Source organism: Scophthalmus maximus, chromosome 2 (genome assembly GCF_022379125.1).
Source record: "Scophthalmus maximus strain ysfricsl-2021 chromosome 2, ASM2237912v1, whole genome shotgun sequence".
Taxonomy (NCBI): domain Eukaryota; kingdom Metazoa; phylum Chordata; class Actinopteri; order Pleuronectiformes; family Scophthalmidae; genus Scophthalmus; species Scophthalmus maximus.
In genome coordinates, this window is record NC_061516.1 from 19,099,782 (window position 1) to 19,117,230 (window position 17,449).

A 17,449-nucleotide genomic window follows, 5' to 3' on the forward strand; every position below is an offset into this window, starting at 1 on the left:
TGGACGCGTCACTGACAGAAAAGACCTCTCCCATTTGTTAGTGGATATCCTCTCTGCCCCGCTTCTCGATTCTTAAATTTCCCTTGCCAATTGCACAGAGTTAGTCGCCGAGCTGGAGGACAACTCTTCTACGGCAGAGAGAGTGATCTCATAGACATTCCTGGGAATCAGTCCCTCAGACAGCAGCAGGCATGTGGAGCGCCGTCTGCGGATCTGACTCACTTTGAGTCAGACGCTGACCCGTCCCAGAATGTCAAACCAGCTGGATATAAACACCAGGTGTCGCCGCCCCGTGCATCGACAGTGACACTGCTTTCGATGTCTTGCGTAAACTTTGATCTGCTGTGACACAAAAACTCAACACTCATCCTCAAGAGAGACAGAGAATCAGTGTCAGATGATGTCCTTTATCCCCGAGGTGAAATGACTCCCTCTCGGGAAAGCACTGACAAATAATCAATCACATGATGCAACTATTAATTTTCATATGCGAGGCATACTGGTGGTAAATAAACACTTTCCTGCTCCCCTTAATTCCATGATCACACGGCACAAAGTTTGGGATGAACCGCCCCGGGTTAAAAACCAACATGACCATTTGTATAGACAGGTACACAAAATCTAATAGGCAAATTACAGCAGGTGTCACCAAGCAGTATTTACAGACTGCTCCTTTACTTGTTACATCAAAGGACGACTAACGAAGAACAAGAGAGGATGAGACGGCCGCAGTCTGCACCGGAGATTTATTGAGCAGATGAACAGGCTGACATTTCGGATATGTATCTTCTTCAAAGCCTGTGGCCAATAAATCTGAGTCAAACTACAGAGAGCTGCCATCTCTCTGTTCTTTTTTTCTTTCTTTCCCCCAGATGGCCATCGCTCGACATACTGAGGAGTGCTTTTTAAATGCCTACAAATCTATTGACTCCCCGATTTTGTCTCGGCGCTATGTAGCCAGGAGGAACCTGGGGGAAGCAACGAGCAAGACGAGCGGTGTTGTAATCATGAGCTGTCGTGGCCTCCGTCTGGATCATTACTGCTGTCAGGGAGGATGAGGTCATCTGAGCTGTTGCTCAAATGCTGATTCCCGAGCTCCCTCCCTGGTAGTAAATATCATTCACTTGTCAAACAATAACCAGTCATCTCAACTAGATTTATTCTCACAAGCTGAGTAAGAGTTTTATGAACATATATTTCTTTTTTGATAGAATACCTTTCATTGGTCCAAAGGTAAATGTGGTAAAGAGTTTTTCCCTTCCTGGTTCACACACACTATTAAATTTTAATATAAAGTACAGGACAAATAATACCATGGCTGCAGATAAGAAAAACAACAATATAACAATATGAGAAAAATTAGAAAACCCTAGAAACTCCAAAAAGATCAACGTAAAAGCACAAGTTAACACAGACATAATTATCAGTATTTCCATATTAACTATGGATTGGTTTCCCCTTTGAAATGTCAAAGGAGTCACAAGCTATAGTGAACAGCTATAAAGCCATGAATAATTATCAACCCACTGCTGCAGTTCAAGATTCAAGATGTTTGCAGCGAAGCTCTGTTGTACTGTAGCAAAGATAAAGTAGTAAGTAATGAAAGACAGAACAGTAATAATAATAAGATAGATATACAGAATAGAATAAAGTGTATTTACCAAATAAATATACAATATTCAAATAAGAATCCTGAATATGAAGACAATAAAAGAACAATTAAATATGTAATACGTAATAACAGTGAAAGGAATACTTGTACTGTAAATATTGCACAGGTTTATGCAACTTGTTGATCTTTTTTCACACGTTTGTTTGCCTCTTTTAGCCATTAAAACCCAGTGTTTTGGTGTTATGGTCAGCAGCGTCAGTGTTTGCGACCGACACAGCTGATAAGCAGTTGAACACAGTGGAGCTTTTAGCAGCTGAAGGTCAGATAGTTCCCTCAGCATGCCAAAACAAAGATATTGGACATAAAGTCATCAGGTAGCCACAGACTTCAAAAATAATTTCCAATGTTGCGACATGTACAGTAGTTCCCGATTGTTTCCATATTTACTAAATTAACAGAGAAATGTGTTGATTCTTTACGTTTTTTTTCTTGCTCACAGCACAGTTGGTGGCTTTATGTCCCCTGCATTGAAAATGGTTAATTTCTTTGGTATGGCACAGGCGGGAAACAATGGTGCCACTTAACAGTGCTGTGCCTGGGGCGCCCCATGGGGAAGCAAATAGTTGCAGGGGAATCACGAAGCTTGATTTTTTTTTGTGGTCGCAACATTGCCGAGTCAGAAATGAAAAACAGATGATTTCATAGCGTAAAAAACCACCACAGGCCCAGAATCTATCCCATGAGAACGCTGCAGATTTACACAAATACCATTAGCAAGTTGATGTGATTAGGAATAAGAGGAACAGCTGATACTGGAGAAAATACTAATCTCTATCTGAGGAGTGTGTGTGTGTCCACCTCTTTCACAATTACTCCTACAAATTAAACGTCCCACTGATGCTGCTAAAATGTGAGTTTGTTTTTGTACTAGTGCATAGATACTGTATAAAGTACTGTGGCTAAAAAGCTTTTCTACACTCACTGGATGTCAGAATGGGAACAAGAATGCTCAAAATTGTTGATGTCACATATCAGTCACGTTTGTCAAGCTGGTGGGAAAATTATTAAAATATATATATATATTTTAAATCAACCTTTACACAGCTTATCCATCCTCGGGCAATCTATGAACGGTTGTTTCTTGGCCACACACACGCAAACACAGTAACACACACACACAGACCAGATGCTACCAATGAATATTTAATGTGGTGCTGCAGTATTACTGTTGTTGGAATAACAAAAACAGATGTGCAGTCCACTAAATACAATCGGACAAGAATGAAATATTGTCTCACAGTTGAGACAGCGTGCTGACACGGGGACAAGAGAGATTAAGTGCACAGTTAACCCGTACGTTAAATGATGAAATACTTTCATGTCATTGTGTTCAAAGTATTACTACTAAATGCTTTAATGCCTGAATGTTAAATTATCGATTAATTTATCCACAGTTTCACTGTCCGTAAGTAACTTTTCTTTCTCAACAAATGGCAACAGACTGATAATTTGCCATATTTGCAGCTTGAGTGTCAGGGCATTTTTGGGAGTCACAAGTCAGGTTCTACATTACATGAAACTGTAAAACAGTCAAAGACATATAGAAGAGCAGGAACTAGAGCTGCACATTAAACTCAGCCAGCGAATGTTTCCCAATAATGCTGCTGCAGAATAACTTTTTTCCATGCACATGCTTTTCATAAAGCAGCAGGAATAAGTACAGTACCGTGGGTGGTGTGTGGATGTATTTGCTCAGGGTGTTTGCTGTGCAACAAATCTCATCATCATCATCCGGGGCCCAACATTCCTGTGTGGAGACGTTATGTACATGTTTAACATATTTGACATGCATGTGCACTACCATATTTACTTACATTACATTATAGTGCACCTTTAGAAGCTTAAGTCTTAAAGAAATACAGGAGATGAGAAAATGAGTACAGCCGGACGTCAACTGTGACTGGACACACAGTAGAAACTAGTATACGGGGCTTCACTATGACCTGCAGGTGTAGATGTCTTTGAAGCTTTTTGACCAGTGCTGTGCTAAGAGACAGCATGTCACCTCATTGTTTCCAGGGATGCTTTGAGTAACAACTCCATGACTCAGTGCTAGTTTCGTTATCATATAGAGTAACAAAATGTGTAAAGTAATAATCCCCTCTACTTATCTGCCTAATTATGAGGCCCCTTTGGGAAAAAGTGTCTCGTATCCAGACCTGAAACGAAGGTCACCCAACCGAAATGATCATAGATGTTTTATTAGGTCCTATTCTTGGATACAAACCGTAGGGAGTTTGCCAATGGCAGGCTTATCAGACTTTTTTTTGCCATGGTAACAATAATAAACACGCCATTAAAAATGTGGTGGCTCATGGTCTGGTTAGGTTTTGGCAAAAATAAAAACAACTACTTGGTTAGGTTGAAGAAAAAAATGTGGTTTGGGCTATGATGAGAAGACCTTCGCCGTCGTGGTTATAATAATGAGTTAGACGTTTGGGTTGTGGAACGGTCATGGATCAAAACACCATTACTGACTTTCGATTTTTAATGCAGGAAGTGAACTGCGGTCCACCCCGACCTGGAAGACACCTAAAAATGAAATGTAACTATGGATCATGAAGGGCTACTTGGCTACACATAATTGGGCTCGTTATTTTTTATTCTTTTACAGAGATACAGTCTCATTTAATTCTGTCCAGATACCCGGCAGTCCATAATTACATGGACATGCCACAGTTTCTGTTGTGTGTTCCACCAGATTGTTTTTACAATCAAACCGTCACTGAGGTTTTAATTTCTGGCTTTGGGATATATGCGTCGCTGAGGGTTATTTCTATATATATATTGGGTAAACAGTGTTAAAGTCATTGCCTAATTTATGAGACTGTCTTCAAAAGAAATATGACAGAATCAGTTGTGCTGATGCCCCAAAACGGCATATGTTGACAATCAAGTGGCAAAGCCCTCAGCTGCTGGAATCATGACTCTTAGTGTGTAGTAGTAATGTTGACATAGAGCCACAAACAAAAAGTCGGACTTAAATAAAGACTGCTGTTTGTTTCTTGCCTACCTAGGCTCTAACAAAGTAGTCATTTCAACCCAAATCCAGTTTGTGCCAAAACCAAATCAAACTTTAACCATAGTGTTGTAACATCAAATAATTTGACCAACTGTGCATCACCTCTCACCTGTCAATCAGCCTGTTTTAATAGCATCAAACGACTAAATAGACCAAACCTATCAGGCATTTGAAAACTTAAACATACAAATCTACGGTACTGACCCATCTAACATAGAGCTGGCAGGGACATAGTAAATGTCCCTCCCCTCTTTACATACGGTCTTTGGTCTGAAAGCGCCCTCAAATCCATCTCAAGTGCCACTTGTGATCATATTTCACATCTTTTTATCTTTAGTGGAACTTCTTCCATCTTTCTCACGCCTTTCCCCCCTTCCTCTCTCTCTTTCTCACACACAGTACACGCACTATTTTAATTTCTCCCCTCACACAGAGTATCCAATTAAGCTCACCCGGATGAATCATCAAACCATTTCCACTGAAACCTAAATGAGCTAAGGACAACTCCTCTCCGCTGCCACTAAGCAACAACCCTAATTGACACCAAGCCCCCTCATTATACCAGAGTGAGCCAACCGGATGCCAAGACTAAACATTTGAACCTGCACTCAGGCACTGCTGGACTCTCATGGTCACAAGCCACGTAAAAAGATCATTGAACAGGCCCACAGCAACAGGAGTGGCATGAGGAATGCACGTCTGTATTATTTAACTTAAATAGTTCAACCTGTTATGGTTTGTCCCTATACGGGACTCTGAAGTGACCTTTTTGACCTTTGGACTTTGTCTGGGCGCTGTCTGTTATTATTTCCTGTTTCACTTTGTACTCACCTCGTTTGTCTTTGTCTAGTTTTACCACTTTTGCGATTGTCTGATGGCCGTGCTTCTGTTCAACTCCCCGGTGTCTCTTCATGGTTTCGGATTTCTTACCTGAGATTTTGAGTGTTGGAGTGTCTGCCTGCCTGCATTTATGTAAGCCGGATTTATTCACATTAAGAAATTCTTCTTTCCACCTAAACAGCCTTGGTCTTAAGTCTGCATTTTGGGTCATAACCAGGTGATTGTTGAATGATGTGTTAGGCTTATGGTTTATTTTGTGGAAGACCTTTACTAGGCGCTACTCAAGCCACAACAGTAAGTCATAGTAATGGTAAACTGTTATGATGACTCTAGTTCTTGAACATTTACGTTGTTGGATGAATGTATAAGGTAAAATTCACATTGTTTTGAACTAAAGTAAAGGCCTATGTTAAAGCAACCAGTGAAAGGTTAGATATGTCTGACTAAGCCTAATATAAGCTGCAATGAAAATTGAGTTGTGGTAACGCACTCCCCGTGCCCGAAGATGAGGTTGTGGAATGTGGACAAATAATTGATTACATTTGTGGTTCCATGTGGAAGATGCCTCATTCAAAAAAAAGCGAGTACAGCTCAGCATTTGCTCTAGAGAATAAAACAGATTAAATTAATACCAGGAGCTTATCCCCTGCTGGTGACAAACAAGAGCACTGACATGAAGGGGAAATGATTCTCCAGGCCTCCGAATCATCTGATACTGATTCAAATTCAATTGAATCCTTACGAAATGCCCCCCACGATAGAAATTACACCAGATCAACACCGTAACAGTGACCTCTTTGTGCCTGTGCTGGATGTTTCTGAGCGCGGAAAGACCCACAGATGTTTTTCACGTGTACACATGCCAGCTAATGACAACTGAGTTCAGCACATTCACTTCTTTGTTTCTATTTACAGTCGATGTGAAACAGCAGAGAAGGCCAACAACATTGATGTCAGCCAGCAGACCTGCCCGGCAGTGCCAACTTTGTACTGTTTTTACATGTACAGCACACAATATTAATCTATTTAACAATCTATAGCAACAATTTATATGTATAGTGTGAGTGTGCATTTTTTCTACTTGAGTAAATCCCTATACTTGACTATAATACTTTCATTTTGCCCAGCTACTACAGTACTTCACTACATGTAATGTTGAACCCTACATAGTCTGATAGTATAAATTGTGCTTGTGCAAGATCTTTACTTATATATTCAAAGTGATGAATCCAAATCAATAAATAACCTTTAAATAAACTATATATATGTATATACACCAGCAGGTTACCACACGGGGAACCGGAAAGCATGCCACTACTCTACTATGTTGCTACTTTCACTTAAAGGATCAGAGCACTTTTTATTCCATGCACTGCATATACTGTAGTACTGTCATTGCGTGAGGTATTTAATAGTAGCTGTGCATTTGCTATCCCTGCTACTAAGTGGGTGTTATGGGATTTAACAGGCTCAAAGCTGTATGATCCCTTTGTCTGTTAATTGTGGTTAGTAATTGGAAACTTCTTTGTCGATTATGGGAATGTTACAAAGCTCACTCTCTGTGGCATTGTACAGTAAACTGGGGGGGGGGGGGGGGGGTTCTCTCGTTTGCCTGTAAAACTTATAGGCTCGTAACATGGAGTGTGAATTCTAAATAAGCACACACAGTGTTGTGCGGTGTTTACCTCAAAATAAAGAAAATGAACCATATACAAAAGGATTTGGGTTTGTTCCTTGTGTGAAAAACTGTATCCCTGCACTATATATATATAAACAAAACCACAACTATTAATTTTGCCCTCGCTTCAAACGATGAACACACACCAGCAAACATCACTATCTTTGACTCCGAGGCCTCACAAGAGGAACAGGTGTGCTGAAGCAAAGCTAAAAGATTACACACATCATAAACGGTGCGGGGAAGCCACAAGGAGCGGGGAAGCCCCTGATAAGTGAGTCCATTTTAGCTGTGCAAGGCTGAAACCCAAGTACTCATGACTCAGGCTACTTCTTTTTTTTAAAGTAGAACGTTGTATTCACTGTATGGAATGCGTACACTGAATTATTTTGCCTGAAGGAAATGAAAAGAACCCGTGACATGAATCCCACAGATTCTCTCCGCATTAAAAACTGTTCAGGATCATTCTCAAATCATGTCTTTTGTGCTCCTGATATATAGCATTGACTATATAGACAGATTCCTGGAGGCCTCACGGGTCCTCGGGTCCTAAAAGGTTGTCTACTTGATTCATGTCATTCAAGTCAAACCAGATGCCCTCATTTGAGGTTAATATTCTTGTTGTCTTGCCTATTCAGTATAGTTAAACGACGACAAAACATCGCATGATCGACATCACAGATATCTCCAGAAATATTATCTGAAATGCTTTACTTTATCTAATAGTTCATCCAAATACAAATTCTTGAAAAAATCCATCTACTCTTCCCTCATTGAAAAATCTATGAATATGTGTCCTCCTCCGCTTCAAAGTCCACCTCACACTTTAAATCCATATCTTTTGGGGGAAAACTCTGAACATCAGTGACGGTCCAACACCCACATCAGGAAAACAATAAACAAACGCGTATTTATCAATGGGTTTTTAACAAGATTCGATTAGCCACTGACATCAACTCTTCAAACCACGTAGACAGATGAACCTGGAGTAGATCTATTGCCAGTAGTAACCGTTGGACATCTGGTATATCATTTATCAAAAATGTGAGTCCGGCTTCCTGACACTTAAGTAATCCTGCTTCTTTTAAAGTCATCTGAACACAACTTCCTCTTCAATTCACATTGATGGACCATTGAGTTTCGTGTTTTTTGAGTTGAGCCCATTCAACAATACTTCCCATTCGATGTGCTGAGGCTCAACACATGCTACAGAATCATTACAACACCGGAGGAGCTCAAACCGCGCACAACACACAAGCAAATGCAAACACACGCCTGCACTTAAAATACAATGCAAGGACGTCAGCAGGGCAAGTCGACAGGGCAAGACCAGTGTCCACTCATACACACAAATGCACGAAGGGTTGTGTGTCCTATAAGGGACAGACAAAGCTTCAATGGTATAGGCTGCTAGAAGACAATGTCACGGTTTATTCCTCTCAAGATGATTTTCACATGTTGGCCCCACAATGATACCCCCAAAAATGTAAACCCTCAACGCATTTTAATGTCGGTTTGAATCACTTGATAGAAACAAAATCGTCCTCAGATTTGGTTTGAAAGCCCAGATGAAGTCTTTGGAAATGTTACATGTGGCTTGAAACCTTTTTTTTTTAGGGCCTGTAGTGGAAACTGGGCTGAAGTGTGATCATTTCCCACAAGAACTCTTAAATAACTCTTGGTTCTAACGTAAGCGCAGCCAACAGTACGTTTAGCAGAGGAAAGTGTCCACGTCGTAAGATCACAGTGTTCCTCTCGGAGGAGTGCTGGAGCAGGGGATGAATTACAGCTACTGGTCAGCCACTGTCTCTCTCTCGCGCACACACGCGCACGCGCACACACACACACACACACACACACACACACACACACACACACACACACACACACACACACACACACACACACACACACACACACACACACACACACACACACACACACACACACACACACACACACACACACAGAACAATTAAAAAAGACTAATGGAGTCCTTTCTCCTGGTTACGAATATACCAGCTAAAATGTGAAAGAGAAAGTATATTTGAGGCGTTCAAGTTGAAAGTGAAAATGTTTATGTAAGTATGATTCCATAAACAACACTGTGGTTTCTGTATCTCTCCCTCCTCTACCCCCCTCCCCCTCTTTTACCCCATCATCCTTTTTCTTAGGTCTAGCCCTGTACAGGAATGTCAAACAGCACTTGAGAGAAAGCGACATAAAAGAGACCACCAAACAGTGCGCACACACACACGAACCCCACCTACTCACTCAACCAGCTACACCACCCACTCACACAAACACACACGGACCCCACCTACTCACACAACCACCTACACTATCCACTCACACACCCAGAGGAAATTGCCCAGTGTCTGGGTTTTGTTTCATTTTATTTCTTTGCAGCTTGTTTACCTGCCTTCCTCTCTTGTGCAGCAAAAGCATCAACTGAACTAAACCAGGCTGCAAAAAAAATCATACACACCTTTGCAATGCAATTTGTAGTTCTCGAAAGAATAATCATTTTTTGTTTCTAGGAAATTAGACTTGGTGTTTTTTATTAGTGGAGCATGGCATCTAGATGACTATGAACACAAGATATTGAATCTGCGAACTTTTGTTCAGTGATTGCTCCAACATGTGTTTGGAATAAATCTACTTTTGGAAAACTCAGTCTAGAAATTACTAATGTATGAAAATGTGTTTTTTAAGCTACAGTTATTGTGTGGTATAGCTACTGATATAAGAGTAACAGCTCACTTCACCGATGCACTTTTAAAGGTTTCAGTGTGAGTGTGTGTGTGTGTGTGTGTGTGTGTGTGTGTGTGTGTGTGTGTGTGTGTGTGTGTGTGTGTGTGTGTGTGTGTGTTTTTTAAGTGAGTACAGCATGTCTATTTTGTGTTGTTTGGATGAGGGGAGCTGAAGAACCTTGACGAACCTGTTTACAGCCTTCGGGGGCTTTGGTGGTTTTAAGGGGACTAAATGAGGGAGAGTTTATCCTCCTTTTGCATAATGACTTCCAGACTTATCACATGTTGCTTTTCTTTCATGCTGCAAACCCCCGTCAGGGCTCATCATTGAGTTAATCCCAGAGTAAACAAACTTTTTATAGCATGGCAGGGATTTAGGGTTTGACAGGTTTATACCACTCAAATCTGAGACATTGACTGTGGTGATAGTTGCTTCTATGGCAAGTCAACAAAACAGAGCACCCACACTGCATTTGAAACAAGCCAATAAAGATTTGATTGAGCTATGGAGCCTAATGTAAATTGAAAAAGAGCAAACAAATTAGGATGATAACAAGTTAAGAACAAACTTAATTCATCTGTGTTACCAGTCAAAGTAATTATTTTTAAGTTGGTGAGCAATTTTCTTTTTTTCCAGTGTATGTTGTGTTTGGGGCCTCCTGCCATTCAAAATAAGGTTGTCAGTGTTTTAAATCCTATAATGAGCAACTGAATACCTATGTGAAAATTATTCATGACAGAATAGAAAATAAAAATCAAAACTTAACTTAACTTCATTTCAGGACGTGCAACAAAAAAATCTTGATGGAAATCTTCATCTCAATTCAGAACTTAACCGGTTGTCATCACAAAACTTGAAACGATGAATTTAAACCACAGGAATTGAGATGGAATTCAGAGCAAAATATTTGAACACTATACATTTCAATTTCTATATCGAGCATAAGTCGTTGTTTTTCAGTTACGTATAAAGTATTTAGTTCTTTTTCCTGTAAGTTTCCATGCAGAGTGTGTTTCCTTTTGATGAGGTCAGTGTTTTGTCAGTCATGGCCAGGAGCTGAAGTGGGTCAGCTGCTTTTTGGGTTTTGTGGTGGATCCACACCTGCCAAGACACAGTTTCATTTCACCAGCTCCCAGAATAGAACACATTTTCTTAGATTTAGATCACCCCGAGTCAAGTTGAATTTCCAAAGGCGTTGGAATTGGTTGATCATAAAAAGTTCCACTTAAACACAACAAAGTCAGAAATGGACACAAAAACCTGAAAAGCCCACACAGACAACAATCGGGCCACTGTAGACCCATAACAGTCACTAACCAGGCTTCAATACTGAGATACAATCATGTAATTGAATCTCCACTCCCTGTACCTTGAAAATCCAATTCAGCTACAGGTGCACTTTTTTCATTTCTTTTTTTAGCTATGGTTCTCACTGATGTCAGTGACATCATGTCTGGCCTGTCTGCCAGAGGGGGAGAAAGAAAGAAAGAAAAAAGACATCGAAGGTTTAAGATCTACAGAATTAGATAAACAGAAAGTGCCTTGAATCCAACCCACTGAATATACACTGTCATATCTGATTGTCGTGGCTCAAATGGCTTTTCGGCCTCTGTCCATGTCATTCTCCCAGGAATCCGCCTCTATGCCTTTAACAGGCAGCGGTTTTTAAGATGCATGTGGTTTTTGGCCTCAAGATTCAGTATGAAATGGGAAGAAGACCTGGGGGCCTGCACTCTCCCTCTCTCTCTTTCTCTGTTGTCTTTGCTCCTTGATTGCTCCAGCACATGTGCTGAGGGAGTGTATTTTTCTAATGCCTGCCTGTGCTGTTACCAGTCAACCACCCTTTCCAAAGGAGAACAAAGTGCTCTGGACGTCGGTGTAATTTGACAGCCAGCAGCAGTAATACAAACCCAAGGTCAGGCCAAGGAGTGTTTTTCTGGATTCGGTTGGCTCATCATTCACACAACAAGAATGATTTGACCTGCTTCCTGACTGGGAAACCTTTTGAACGCCAAGACGTGAGTCAGGTTTAGATGTGCAGTGGCGCAACGCAGAGATGGTCTTATTGGATGTGCAATGTGGAAAATCAAAAGCTACATTTTTTTTTGAACACTAAATTTGAAAAACAAATAAACACAGTATTAATGCATGGTGAAACAACACAGAAGCAAGGCAACATAGTCAACTGGCTCACGGAGCACCATCCATGCCTCTACCAAGAGAAGAGTCAAAGTTATGGACTCCGGCAGCCAGGGTCTGCCGGTCTGCCAGTCTGCCGTTCTCATTCGCATCTTTTACTGCTGTTGGAACAACTGAAGCAGCAGACAGCCAGACCGGGGAGAGGTTTCCAGTCCTTGTGCGGTATGAAGTCAGCAAGGCCCTCGGTGGACCGAGAGAGGCTCTCTCTGGAGACATAACCTCCGCGTTCGTGTCTTTAGGGAGTCTGGTACACACTTGGTCTTTCCTCGAGTTTGTCTTGTCTGTGTTATAAACCAACTTGGGGCCAGTTCTTGGAAAGACATGTTTCAGTGTAGTCAAAACATAATGCATGATGGACAGTATAGGAGGAGGTGACATTGCCAGTGATCCCAGACAGTGAACATTTATCTTCAGTTTTTCAGGTGAAAGTCACTTGAAACACTCAAGTCATAGAAGTCGTAATAAAAAACTTTATTTATACAGCACTACTCATAGCGGTCCAATGTGCTTTCCAAGAAAAAGTGTATTGGAAATTTCAGAGGATATATATATATGTATATATATATATGTATATATATATATATATATGTATATATATATATATATATATATTGTTGTGAATATAAACTATAAATCAATTCATTGTTAAGACTATAAAATGTAAAGAAAGTGACAAATACCAGTTACAATTTCCTAAAGCCAAAGGTGACATCTTCAAATGTCTTGTTTCATGCATCTAACAGACCAGAAGTTAAAAGATGTTCAATTAATGATCACGTGAAAAGTAAAGAAACTAAATCAGCAAAGCCTCACAAATGAGAATCTGGGACTGGTTACATTTTTGAATTTCACCTGGAAAAATTATTGAAATGATTAACTGATCTTTAAAAAAAAACTGAATAATAAAGTTAAAGACGTAGTTTTCAAAATTCACAAGGATATGTTTATTCTGGCTTTATTTATCTTTAATACCATAGAATGTGTTTATTTAAGTCATGAGCAAAAGACGTGATGTGAAAATAGGAGCCAAAACATTTTCTATTATGCTTACAGTAAATGCAATGCTTAAGAAAGATTTTCACTTATGGATTTGTATCTGTACTTATGTATTTGTTGCATGCTCTTCTCTTGAATTTATGTAAACACACGCACACGTTTTCCCCTAGCATTTCAGTTTTATTATCATGTTCATAAAATCCCATCCATCATGGAGATTGGATAAGTTTCAACAAGCTCCAGCTTTGGCCTGGTTGGTCAGGGACAAGCCTCACATGGCGAGACCTTCCTTCTGTATTTCACAACCGTAAAAGGCTGCGACCTGTTTGTGCATCTGCTTGAGCCGCCTGCTTTTTCACAAGAAAGAGCTGTGTAAATATTGGTGGAGTCGTAACTCTCTGATAAGCTGAATTGTTAGATAATGCCTTGGTGACAGGCGCCTTTAGTCAAATGAGATGAGGGCAAACGGATACACTTCCGCACAATCACTCACAGACACACATGTACTAACCAGCTTGGGCGCACAATAAAGGAAAGGACAAGACTGAAAGAAAAAGAAACGGCTTGTTTGTTTCTCTTCCTATTGCTTCTTTGCTTGATAACCGGCTGGTTGGAGAACGTCACTGTAGTGTCCAGTCTGCCCTGAAGAAGTGGTGATGCTCAGAGGACGTATTATAACCTCTTGTAATGTAAACACAACAACTTGATTGCTGAAGCTCTCGGCAATTGACCGTCAACCCAAACCGCTCCAGGAGAGAATTTTACCAATAGCGACTTTCACAAGTTGGTATCATTTTGAAAATCAACGATTAGCACAAATGTCAAGCTTTTTGTTTTGATATGCGTCAATCTCAGACTGGAAGACATAGTGACTCTGTGTTAAACTCCATAGAGAGAGGTGGAGGTCAGATGAATTGCCTGTAGCTGTGAATGGCTATTTGTGTCTTTGTGTCAGCCCTGTGTGACAGACTGTCCACTGTGTGTGCTCGTCCAGATGACCGAACCCCGTGAACCCGAACGTGAACAAGTGGGTATGGAAAGTGAGTGGATGGATTCCCATGCTGTCGGCAAGGTTGTTAATAACACACCGAACAAGCCGACCTCTACAATGCATTCCTGTGATTTCTGAGGGTCTCTGGTGGCGAAACACCACCTTTCTGGTGGTCCCCCGCTCGCAAAAACAAAGGTGAAGGATTGCCTCCAAATAGTATTTTATAAGTGAGGTGGGAACAACACACTTTGTCTCCTCTGTCTCGGGGGAGGCTCATTTTGCCCGCGCTGACAGACAGCTCATGTAACCCAATCCTCAGGTACTGCAGGCCTGAGTCATTGCTTGGTGCGCACGAACACACGTGCACGCACGCCAAGCGCACACACACAGAGTTACACAGCAAGGGAGAAACCACGACAAAATGTGCCATGTTAATGCTTTCTTTGAACCCACTAGTGATTTAAGAACATCACAGGATTGAACCAAAAGCTGCGTCTTTACCTGTGTTGACAGAACAGAAGGACGGAAGAAAATCCTCATGGGAACTCTCTCCCCCTCCGCACAACAGACTGGATCAGTCCTTTGTGCTTTTAATGTCCCTTTTTCTGCCTCATTACCTGGTTGGAGTCACTGGACCGGACACACAGACACTGGACTGTTTTCTCAGTGTCTTGCTGTGTTTTTTAAAACGCTCATCGGGCTGAAATAAGTGGTACACAGACCGGAGTCACTGTCAGGCCCCCTGAGCTCAGTTGATGAGGTTTGATTAGAGCATCTGAAACCCAAAACCTGCTCCGTGTGTGTTCACTTTCAATCACCCGGGCTCGCGCACAAGCAAGAGGTCAGGTAGTACACCGGAGAGAAAACATGCATAACAACTCACGTGCACAAGTACTGCACTGTCTCCAAGGGGTTAGACCTCGTGACCTTTTCTGATGCCGGGCTTACCAGCCGGACGCCGAGTACAGGATGAGCCTTAAAGTAAGGAAGCACTTCAAACATCTGGAAAACCTTAACCTTGCCTAAATGAATGGGTGCGGGTAGACGCTTGGTTTTCTGTAGCCATTTAGTCGTCTCCAACACATGATGCCACCGAGTCTAGGCCGAGTCAGAAAACCCATTCTGTGCACTAATGTCACACCAAGACAAAGACTCCAACGCCCTTCATCAAAGGCGGATAATACATTCTTCCACTGTTTTACAATTTGTTTACTCCTCTCTGTTTGCTTTCTGCATGTCAAGAGGTGTGACATACCAGACATTCAGTTCTCTCTATGTAATCACAGTTTCGCAGGCCTATTTTAAGCACAAAGCTTCTGCTCAGGTGTGAAAATGACACGATGTCGGGTGTGCTTTTCTTCAACCTTGACAGCATGGCGAGCAAAAGTACCTTTGTGTTTAGTGAAGAGCAGGAACGCCCCATAGACCAGAATAATTATCCTGCATCATGTGATTCAGGCTACTGTGTGTGGGAAAAACAGTTTAATCTGCAGTGATTACATTCAATGTACAACAACTCATCTGTGTTAAAATGTGAAGTGGGCAAAGAGGGACATCTGTTGGCCAGAGAGTAAACAGCATGACAGGCTTACACAACACTAGTTTAAAAAATAATAATAATAATAAAATAAATTATTATAGAGAAATAAAAACGGTGCAGGCCTCAGTTGCGTTGAGCTAAAAGTGCAACTGCTCTAGAAATACTGAAAATACTAAAGTTTAAAAATGAATAAAATAAATTGATTACCATGCTAAATAGTATAATTTGCTATTGCCACTATAGATTATAAATAAAAATATGATATATAAATGTCCTTCCTCTCCTTGTGAGTAATGGTGAGTCATGAGGTAGAAGCGATGAAGCAGGAACATACAAACCCTTAGGGAAAATGTTGCATGGAGTGTTACAAAGGATTGTGACATGTCCATTTCTAAAGGCCAGTTACAATAAAGATAATATATAAAGGAGATTATGCAATCTTATGTAATCTTCCAATTTTTAATCATCCTTCTGCATGTTGCACTTTTTTTTGTACTGTCTGCAGTAACAGTTATGTTCACGGGGTTTGGGGAGGGAATTCTTTTACTGATGCACACTGACACCTTCTGGTCAAACTGCATTACTAAAGTTGTGATGCACACATTTCAGCAACTATAACTGTACGGATTACATTGTTAATCAGACATCAGATAAACCTATGGTATAGGCCTGCATATGACATTATATGTGCTTATAAGTCAAAATGCAACATGTATAATGTACCAAATCACTGATGAAAAGTTATTGTTTCATCAGACTTATCATAAAATAATCTAACAAGAAAAACCTTCCTTGACCATACAGGCATTTAAAAAAAAAGAAAAAGAAAACAGTCCATCTGAACTGTTATCTTTCCCTCACATCACCAGCTGAAATATGTTATTCCCTGTGGAGATCATACAAGTGTACAGTATACAGAATATTGCAATCACCAGGGCTTCGTCAGATGTCCCCCAGCCTCCTGAGGCTGTTGAATAACCAGGAATCTCTCAGACTGAGGGAATGGTTCATCTCTTACGATTGTGACATTGTGTATTAAAAACTCCTTTCCATCAAACTAGGTCCAAATTTGGTTTTGATTGTGACCCAGGTGAAAAAAAAACACATCTAATTATGCTAAACATATGGCACCGCACGAGGAGAAACACGGCTACACGCCAATATCAACCGTTTTCACCTAAGGGAAACACAATTCAATCACCAAGCAACTAAACCAGCATATCGCATAAACACGATCGTGATATTTCATGCTAACACCACAAGCTACAATAGCATAGCAAAGGCCGGACTCCTTCCTTATCACTCCACGACCATCCAACAAGCAGCGGGAGAAGAGACGTTCGTACCCAGCAGCGACATACATAAATTATGTCTTACCTTCGATGCTTTGTCACGAAAACGTCTGCTATGATCCATAAACCCGCTTCAGTTAGCTAGCACAAAGACCACTTGTCACTTTGAGCTAGTACACCACCTGTTCCACCGCTGTTTTCTTCCAGCGGAGTGATTCTGATGTAAAATGCCTCCGACCTAGCCTGGCGCCGCCGAACCAATACCCCCAAATGTCTGGCAGAGCATATTAAATGATCTCCCATACTTCGTCTCGGTTCCCGGCTAGCTTGGATCTATCATGAATGTTAATCTCCACGAGTGCAGTATATCCTCCTGGCCCTCCATTGTTGGCGTTTCTCTTATTGCTATCTTTAAACGCTAGCAGGCTACACAGCGTATCATGTCACTAGCAGATACAGCTGAGA

At 41.0% G+C, this 17,449-nt stretch overlaps 1 protein-coding gene across 1 annotated transcript in view; it reads right to left on the reverse strand.

The window, feature by feature from the left end:
* Positions 1 to 17,366, reverse strand: part of pdlim4 (PDZ and LIM domain 4) — a 59,789-nt gene extending 42,423 nt beyond the window's left edge. The window contains exon 1 of the mRNA XM_035626695.2: positions 17,070 to 17,366. Coding sequence (XP_035482588.1) covers positions 17,070 to 17,108 — 39 coding nt within the window. The 5' untranslated portion in view covers positions 17,109 to 17,366. The remainder of the gene's footprint in view (positions 1 to 17,069) is intronic.
* Between the last annotated feature and the right edge of the window lie 83 nt (positions 17,367 to 17,449).